This window comes from Chaetura pelagica, unplaced genomic scaffold, assembly GCF_000747805.2.
Source record: "Chaetura pelagica isolate M959 unplaced genomic scaffold, ChaPel_1.0 scaffold543, whole genome shotgun sequence".
Taxonomy (NCBI): domain Eukaryota; kingdom Metazoa; phylum Chordata; class Aves; order Apodiformes; family Apodidae; genus Chaetura; species Chaetura pelagica.
This window is the reverse complement of record NW_009952569.1, coordinates 257,673-267,522: the sequence shown is the minus strand read 5'-3', so window position 1 is coordinate 267,522 and position 9,850 is coordinate 257,673. Positions and strand designations below refer to the sequence as shown.

Genomic DNA, 9,850 nt, shown 5'->3' with positions numbered 1-9,850 from the left:
GCGGGCAGCGCCGGGGCGAGCCCCGCCTCCGGGAGAGGCAAAGGGGCTGCGGCTCCGCTCCCCTCGCCCAGCCAGGGCTCCTTCCAGCAGCGGGACGGGGGGATCGTGCCCCCGGGCTCTGCAGGGCACAGCGGGGCCGGGAGCGCATTTCCCGGGGGAAGGGCAGCCCAGCTGGTGCAGACCTCGTGTCCCTGCTACCCAAAAAAACCGTTACTTTTTTCTTTGCCCCTTTATAAGGGAAACACAGAAAACTCACTTATGTTCACATACGAGGCAAATCAGTGAAGCAGCTGATTTTTCAAACAGCAAGAGACCCACTTGATCCTTATCACACAGTTAATCAGCATAAGCAAAATAACATTGACATACCTGGGAGGAGCTGGGGGCAGAGCATGCAGGTAAGGAGCCAGAGATATCCTGAGCCCATGCCAAAAGAATTCATGTGCAAACATTACACAGAAAACTCTTTGTAACCATAAATTAAACTTTCCTAAATAAAGCAAAAACACTGAAAAACATTTCTATACAGCTAACCCACCCCTCCCACATAAAATATACACTTTGGTGTGCACTAACACTGTCCTCAGACCAAAGTAACACCCTACAGCCACATCCCCAAGGGCAACCTCTCTCTTTTTTATCCAGATGACCAGATTGAACCTTGACCTCTGCATCACCCCTGTAATCCTTTTAGAGAGGAAAACATGCAGGAAAAAAAAAAAAAAAAAAAAAAAAAAAAAGCATTTCTCCCTGTTGTGTTTTGGGTTTTTTTAGAGCAATTCTTGCCTCCCAGCTCACACAAAAATCTAAAGTATTTTTTTCCTTAATCTCAAAAGGGAAATGTATTGGCTAAGAAAGACAACGTCAATCTGTGCCTCCACCCACCTCCTATTAAACTGATACCCTCCTAAAAAGCTGAGGCTCTCAGGTGTTTTTCAGTTACAATTTGCTTTTCCCTGCCACAGGTGCAGTTGGTACTATATCTAGGTTTATGCTGTTTATTAATGTTTCAAAAGAGCTGCTTCTATTCACCACTTGAGGCTGTATTTAGGCAGTACTTGAAATGTGAAGAAAGAGATGTGGGTGGGATGGGACCAGCTTCCCAGCATAAAGATCTGCTCAGCAAGAGCTGAGGGCAGAGGCTTTCTGGGGTGATGAGAAGATACTCAGGCCAGTTTTACACCAACTTCAGTGAATTAGGCTGAGTCCTTATACCTAACTGTGTTTACTGTAGGATAACAGGTTAAGTGATGTGCCAGCAAGTGGAGTTTATTACTTCTGGGCTTTTTGGGCAGAGAATCACTGAGCAATCACTGTGGAGGGGTCTGTGGGGCTCTTGAATGCCCTCGAACCAGAGCCACAGCAGCACAGGATGGACTGTGTGCCAGGATGGGCTGAATTTAGTGCTTTGACAGTGTAGGAAATTAATTGGAGCTGGTGAATCTCTTACTGATTATAGGAATTATGTAAAGCAATCTGTAATCCACACAAATTGGGTTATGTTTATCAAACAGTAAGCATTCAGGGTACAATGGTGAGAGCCCACTTGTTTCTCAAGGCCATCCCACCATTTTCAGCCTCTGGGCTGTGCTGGGAGGGGGTCAGGGCTGGTGGGGGCAGGGGGTCAGGTCCTCAGGGCTGCAGGTCGCTGGCTGGGGTGGGATCCTGGGCTGGTGGGGGCAGGGAGCTGGTGCAGGCAGCCCTCGAGGGAATGACAGATGAGGTGCTGCAAGGACACCTGTGTGTGCTGATCCGTGTCCACCTCAGCAGGGCCTCAGAAATGGAACAATCCAGCAGCCATATGGCTTTGTTTTGTAGAAAAAAGCAGCAGGTATTTTCAAAGACATGGTAATAGGTAATATGCTAATTGTGTCCTAGGCAGAAGAGCGGGACGCTCTCTGTGGCAGGGATCAAGCATCTGTGTTGCTCATTCCCACCTGAGACTGCAGCAACACAAACTTTCCTTTTCCTGTATTTTTCAGCACCTGAAATGTTTAACCCCACCAAACCCCCCGGCTATTCCTTCGCTGTGGACTGGTGGTCGCTGGGAATCACTGCCTACGAGCTGCTCCGCACCCGGGTACCGTGCAACGCTCCTGCCCCCGCACAGCTCCCTCCTTAGATGCTGCTGGAAAGGTTCATGCTTTGTGCTGGGGATGAGAGGGCAGAGCCGCATTCAAGGCTTTGAGGGTTACTGCAGCATAGGAAGCAGAAACCACCTCTTCCCAGAGCTCCTGGGATCACAGCTCAGAGAGCAAAGAGCCGGTGGCGGCAGCGCCCGGGGCCGCGGGGCTGGGGGAGCCGGGCAAGGCCAACCGAGCTGGTGCCCGAGCGCAGCTCCCCAGGCTCGGGCTGCCGTGGGAGTGACTGAGCTCCCGTTCTGCTAGGAAAAGAGAAAATCTGAAAAGCAAACGTTGTAGCTGTTGTGATAAGACTGAGCAGTCCAAGCAGAAGCAAACCTGACCTGTAAATCAACACTAAAGCATAAGCCCTGCCTGTCAGGGCAGCGTTCTGTTGCTGACTCAGGTGGGGCTGGAGCCTTCTGCACAGAGGGTGAGATTGGTGTCTTGCAAATGTTGGGTAAAAAAAGTGGGACAAAGTTGTTCAAAATGCATTCTTCTAAGCAAAAGGTTGATTGAAATCTTGTGAAGCTAGGAGTCTTCTTTCAGTATGAGTAAGCAAAACACATTTTTAAATAACTATCATCAATCTTTGAAGAATGCCTAAAAATAATATTTTTAAAATATAAAGAACAGAATTTTAGATTAATTTGAATATCTCAAATTGTAAGTGATCAAGTTAGTAGGCACTAAGGGGACATGGTTGTCTGACCTGTAGGGTAACTGAAGCCATGTGCCCTCTGTAAACATACTAATATAGTATTTGAGTTTTCCATTTGTAATGTTAAAATGGCAGGAATGGTCATCACAGTGATTTTTACTTGATGGCACTGTTACCAAAGATGGGACTAGAAATGCTGTTAGGTGTTCAAACCTGCAGGCACAGCCATAAGATGGTGGCACCGGTGGTGGTCACTGCATGGGGGAAGTGAAGGGAGGCTGTGAGGTCGATCTAGTGTTGGTACACTCTAAGCACAATGCACCTGATTTCATCTTTCAATTTATACCTACAATTTAAAAAATGTGCTCCTAGCACCATCACCCCTCAGTCTGGCCCCACTCCTGCCACCTGTTGCTGTGACACCAGGCAGGAGGGACAGGCCAGGACTCCTAACTCTTCTCAGGACTTGATTTTTTCAGTTGATTTGATAGGTGGGAGAAATCCTGATCCTTCTCACTTCTGTTGTCTCTGGCATGGGTGAAGAGCTGAAAGCATTCTGAGCTGCCACACAGAGTGGCACATTTTACAAGGAATACTGGGAATGCTCTAACCATGGCATCATATATATAAAATCCTTTGACAGCCCCTTAAGATAAAAATATTGCAAAGGCCAAGCAAACACAAACTGGCCGATGGCTCCAGATTTTTGGGTTCTGCATCCCTCCTGTCACACTGTTTAATATCTAGTTGGTATCAGTGTTCTTGTGGACAAGATTATTTTGGTTGTTTCACTTGTGCTAGAGTCACACAGGGAGAGGCTTTCAATAGAAGGCTTGGGGATGTACAAAGAGACTTTGTTTGAAGCTTTTTTGCTCTAAAAAGATTTCCCAGAGAGACTGAAATACAGACAAAAGCCAATGCTTTCCTTGTGGTGCCGTTCACAGAGGCCGTACCACATTCGTTCCAACACCTCCCCAGCCGACATCGCCCACATCTTCAAGACAGCCACTGTGATGTACCCGGCGGCCTGGTCCTCGGAGATGGTCTCGCTGATCAAAAAGGTGGGGCTGAGCTGGGCACCTGCCAGAGCAGCTGGGTCCTGCCATCCTGCTCTGTTGATGGGGATTCATTGCAAGTTGTGGCCAGCCCCAGGGTTGGTGACTTTCATACCCAGCTTCTCCTGCTGCAGCAATAGGAACATCCCCCTGCGTCCTGGAGGGGTGGGGATGGAGTTTGTGCTGGCAAGCCTGGCTGCTGGCAGTGCATCTCCCCCAGGGACACAGGCACTCTTGCTCCCTGAGTTACTCCTGTAACTTTGCCTCTCTGCAACAACGTAACTTAGAAGTAGATATTAGTGTATGTGTAATGGAGTCTGGAAAAAAATAAATAAATAATTGCTTTTTTTTAGTTTTTTAAAACTATTTTTCCAAGTAATTAGGAGATTGACAAGAAGTGCTGATAGAAGTCCTTTGATGCCATGAGGTTAATGCACCCACTGTAGTTATTTTTTAATAAAGCTGTTAAGAAAATTGCTTCAAAATCATTACTGGAAGAATTTTGAAGCTGATATAATGTTTGAAGAGAAGCCATATTGTCAATAAATGAAACAATAGTGGCAGACACTGTCTGCATCCAGTGGCAGCAAGGCTGAATTACTAACCCTGCCTAACAGCACTAGCTGCAAATTTTGCGAAGTATGTAAGTAGTTTCCTAATTGTCAGGTAACTGTAGGCAACAAAGTAGTCCTTGATGTAGCTTTCATCTATTTCTTATTCCAAATAGTATGTAGAAGTGTTTTGTCCTCTCTAGTGAAATACTCACAAACATTTTTCATGAAAATTAGTCATCAATTCTTTGCTGAGACAGAATCAGGACATATTTTCCAAGAAGAAAATTTAAGAATATCCCCATTTGCTTAAAATAAAATTGAGCCAGTATTTCATTAAGCCCAGCAGTAATATACAGATATTTACTGTGGGTGTCCTCTGTATTGTGATGCTGGAAGCTTTTCCCTGGACCACAATGTGCCACAAGCCATACAGGCTCCCTTGTGAATCAATAATGCAACGTCACAATTGTTTACATTTCCAAGTGCCCCTTTGCATCTGGTTTAACAGCCATATGGATGATATACGAGCCCAACTGCAGTTCTGTCCTGGCTCAAACATCTCCTGTGGATTTTTGTATCTATTAACATTGCAGGCAAATTACCATTCACAGCGGAGCCGCACAACTGGCGCTGGGACTGGAGCACAGAGCTGCGGGAGGAAAGGAGCTGGGAGGGGTGTTTGTGGACCCCACCCCCCGTGCAGCCCTCCCTGCACCCAGCTGCACACCAACACGGGACAGGGCTGAGGGGTCACCTCCCACCCCGTCCGGAGGGCTTGGATCTGGCTTTCCTGCTAGATTGTTGGAGTGCATACTATCAGGAGTTTATGCAATGTTGAATCCTTAAACTTCAGAAACAAATCTCAATCATTTCCTACAGTAATGTTCAAGTAATGCCTACAGCAATGTTAAAAAAAAATGCTGAAAACAAACAGTGCAAATCCATTCTTTCACACTGGAATTATACTTATGAAAATTCCATTGCTAGAATGAGAAAACAGAGGATGTTTTACTGATACAGAATTAAATTTGGAACATAAAAGCATGAGTTTAACTCCCCATTCTGAAACAAATATGTATTTGTTAACTTGAAGAAATTGCTTCACATCAGTGTTCTGCCTCATCACCTGCTTCTAACACGAGGATAAAAGTTGTCCATGAAAGCGAGAATAAATAGGTTTAAGATTGTGAGCCCCTTGCAGGCACTGAGGAAGCAAATCTGAGCTAGAGCAGCAGCAGAGGCACCCACCTGGGGCTGGTGCTCCTGCCCAGTGTCCCCAACCCCAGTCAGCAGGGTGTCTGTGTGCACCTGCTCTCTGGTTTCTCATCTCAGGGTCTCAGTGTCTCACCTCTCCCATTTACTCCTCACTGCAGTTGCTTGAGCCAAACCCCGAGCAGCGTTTTTCTCAGCTGAAAGATATCCAGGACTTCCCATACCTGTCAGATGTGAACTGGGATGCTATTCTCCAGAAGAAGATAGTGCCAGAATTCATTCCCACGGTAAGGCATTTGATTTCAAAAGGTTCTCCTGTGTCCTCACGCCGGGTGATGGGAACTTCTTACAAACTGCCACGAGGGCATCACGTGTTGTAATGGACAGGGGAGGAGAGTCAAGGGCAGAATTTTCACTTTCCTGTGGGTATAATAAGGAACAATGGGGGATGATTACAAAGTGTGGGTGCCGCAAAATTGACCTGCTCTGTTTGTAACAGAGTTCCTGGATGCAGAACTGGTTGGACATGCTGCCCGTGGCACACAGGATGAAGCCCAGGGGCAGGGATGGTGCTGGTGAGCCCTCCTGCCCTGAGCTGCCTGTGCCCCGGCCCAGCTCTTCAGGGGCAGAGACCCAGCCCCCAGGCACAGGCAGCCTGGGGACCACCCACTATTTTATGAGAATTGTTTCTCGCTGTAATGACTTTTCCTCACAAGCTCATTGTTTACAGTAAAATAACAAATACAGTAGATTAGCATTGCTGATCCTTTTTGAATTGGACTAAAGCAGCACAGAAGCAACATAACCCCTACAGAAAATAATCAAAGGACTGTTGTGTGCCATGTTGCCCTGACAGTTTTTCAGTCAAACAAAAGTTGGGCTAAATGATGGATATTTGTTGACTGTATGTATTTTCCTCCTCTGTTGCTGGTTTATTCTGTGGTGGGTGTAGTGCGTGGCTCTAAAACCAGTTTTGCAGGCTACTGTGCTCCTTCCAGCAGAGACCCTCACTTTGAAACAGCCGAAGGACTGACTAGAAGCAGTGAGCAAAAAAGGCTGTCACCCCTTGACAATGTCCCCCGGCTGAGGGAACTGATAAAATATGTAAGAAGTAAAGCAGTTGCTCTGCTTTTATGTGTGCAGTTGTAATTAGTTTATTTTTTACAAAATTCAGCTCCTATATGCAGTGCAAGTTATGAGAAACTCTTCAAAATAGACTCTGATCACTTAAGGCAACCCAACCTCTCTCTCCCCTCCAGAAAGGCAGACTGAACTGTGACCCAACCTTTGAACTGGAAGAAATGATCCTGGAATCCAAACCTCTTCACAAGAAAAAAAAGCGCCTGGCTAAGAAGGATAAAGACACCAGCAAAAGCAATTCCTCCCAGGTGAGAGCAAGCAGGTACAAGCATATGGTCAAGGCAGTCTCCCATTTTCCAAAAAAGCCAATTGTCATCTAACAAGAGCACAGCAACCTCTTTAAACAGACACCTTTAACACCTTTTCCCTTGTGACCCACTTTATTCCCATGATTCTTCCGTATCTTCCCATGGTGGAAGGCAGCACGTACACACATTGGTTCTGTGTGAGAGGGGAGCCTTAATGCCATTCTCCCTGCTGCAGTGCTAAATATGCTCCATACCTAGAGATACCTCTGTATCTCCTTGAAATTGTTTTTGTAATGTCTTTCTGTGCAAACTGTCAATTTCTTCCCCATCTGTTTACTTTTCTATGCAAATATAAAAGGCCTGCCATCTTCAAAAGCACCTGGAGATGCTCCAGAGGGACTTCATTGTTTTCAACAGAGAAAAGTAAGTACTGACACAGAGGATCATCAGGGACTCAGGCCTTTGGCAGATGTGGTTTGGGGCCATCTCGGCCAGTGCTGCAGGTGGGGGCTTAGGAGAGCAGGTACCAGTGTGTGCTGGTTGGTCTGTCATCTGCTGGGGCGTGCCCTGGCGTTCCTGCTCCTGAGGTGGAGGGCTGGGCAGCAGCTGCCCCGTGCAGCAGGCAGTGGCTGTGGCTGTGGCAGGCGGTGGCTGTGGGGCTGGGGCCTGGGGGCTCAGCACTGCAGGGGGCCGGGGCCCTCCCGGGTGGCTGCACCCCATGTAGGCCTTGGCCCTGCCTGGGCTTCCCCCCACCCCTTAACCATCCCTTTCTCCCCCTAAGGATGAGACACCACAACACCCAGGAGACCATAACGTACAAGGACAACCAGAACTCCAGCCTCTGAGAGCAGCACAGCCCCCTCTGGAGCTCTGCTGGTGGGCCCAGCACACCCCACCCTCCTTGGAGCCGCAGACTTGGCACCCCGCGACAGTGATTTGCCACAATCACTCAGACTCAGATCCTATTATTCTGCCTTTCTTGGTGACAGGACCGTGCCCGTGTGCTGGATGACACACTCAGCACTCACCCGTGTGGCCAGCCAGCCTGCTGCCCTCACACGCCTGGCTGGGCCTGCCACGCCTCCCTCCGCCACAGCCCGGGCCACTGGCCTGGTGGGTCCTCGGCTGCTCTGAGGGTCCCGCTCTTTGGAGGCTGGGACTGAGGATGGGGTCTCAGCTGCAGGGTCTCCAGCAGCACGTGCAGACACAGGTGGCCTTTGCTTACAGACAGCTCCTGAGAGCAGCCCACGGGCACGGAGGGCTGGAAGCAGAGATGATCCCTCCCTCGGCTGTGGGAAGGCAGCACAGGTTTTCTCCCCCCTCCACGCCAGTTCCTGTGTGCGCTTCTGCCTGAGCAGCGCTGGCTGGTGAAGGTGCAGGCAGATGTGGAAGTGATGAGGTAACAACCAGGCACTGCTGCATAACCAGCAGCCAGATGCTTTTCCAGGCCAGCCTGAAAAACCCATTCAGCATCACATTAAATTGCTGCAGCTCACTAAATCAGATAGGGTTTGGCTTCCAACCTCAGAGGTAAATTTGAATGTGTATTTTTTAATCTCTCCACCATTGAAATCACACTTGGTTTAAGCAGCTACTGTTTGTAGCAACAGCTGTACTCCTGGTGTGGTCTCTGCCAAGACTGAGCTTGGCCGAAGCATCTCTATTATGGTGATGCTGGGAATGATGCAAATATTTAAATGCTTTGGCAGATGTGACATTTTACCACCCTGTTTGACATTTTTCCTGTTCTCAGCAATATAATGAATATGTGATGAACCATTTGCCTCCCATTTACCCCAAGGGGTTCTTTTTATCCACTGTCCCTTCTTGTCTTTCTCCTCTGAGGTCACGAGGCAGGAGGAACACCCATTCTGCCTTGCCCAGAGCCAACTAGGACTTTTCTGGATTCTCAGTTTAAATTTGCTGACAAAAAAATCCCCAAACCAAAACAAAACACTTGAGTACTTAAATGGTAAGAACATTGCATCTTTAAAAATTCTCCAAAGACTTCTATAACTATGTATCCTTTCCCCTCTTCCTCTGTAAACAGAGGTACAGTCCTAGCTTAATCAGTACCAGGCAACAGGGAAAAATCTACTTGATAACAGAACTTCACAAAACCTGTAAGTATGAACAGCCTTCCCCACCCGTGGCACAACTATTCTGGCATGACCCCTTAAAGGACTGCTGCATGGACAGCTTGTCCTGTCTGAGTTGCAAGCATGTAAAAATAAATATTTTAAGGTCAAATACTTAAGGAAGGAAAAAAAGTGTATTTATTTAGCACAGCCTAAATGGACACTTCATTTCTGTAATATTTAAAAAACAAGTGGGGTTTTTTTGCATGCTTTGCAAGCTTTAGAAAGCTGTGACCCTTAGCTTGATAAAAACCACTTGACAGAAGGGGAGGTGCTCACTGAAAATGGCCTCCAAGGCAGCCCCAACTGGGAAGACCCCAACAACATGTCCAGGCTGGTCTGTCACCACACGGCCAGCCCGTCCCTCCTCCAGCCCCACCACCACCCAAAGCCCCCTTTGGAGCCGCCCTGCACAGCTCACCTGCAGGGCACAGCTTTGCAGCAGCCAGGGGAAGAAAAAAGCCAACCAGCAACACAAGTAGTTTGAAGGAACAGCTGATTTTTTTTTAATAAAGTGTACAAAGTAGTAAAACTCCTTACACGAGGCGCTGTGGCAGCTATTACAGAGATGATTTGGGCTCCCCCACGGGCCTCGTGGTGAAACGCTGGGTGGAGAGGAAGCACATGGGCAGGACAGGGACCCACCTGCCCCCGCAGCTCCCGTGGACCTGCCCCCCGAGCCCCGGCCGCCCCGCCCGGTGGGTCCCGCCGGCCCACATGGG

General features: G+C 48.1%; 1 protein-coding gene across 1 annotated transcript in view; it reads left to right on the top strand.

The window, feature by feature from the left end:
• Positions 1–7,417, top strand: part of STK32A (serine/threonine kinase 32A) — a 19,535-nt gene extending 12,118 nt beyond the window's left edge. Inside the window, exons 7-11 of the mRNA XM_009993483.1 lie at positions 1,983–2,080; positions 3,726–3,842; positions 5,764–5,889; positions 6,862–6,990; positions 7,349–7,417. Coding sequence (XP_009991785.1) covers positions 1,983–2,080; positions 3,726–3,842; positions 5,764–5,889; positions 6,862–6,990; positions 7,349–7,417 — 539 coding nt within the window. The remainder of the gene's footprint in view (positions 1–1,982; positions 2,081–3,725; positions 3,843–5,763; positions 5,890–6,861; positions 6,991–7,348) is intronic.
• Positions 7,418–9,850: the final 2,433 nt, after the last annotated feature.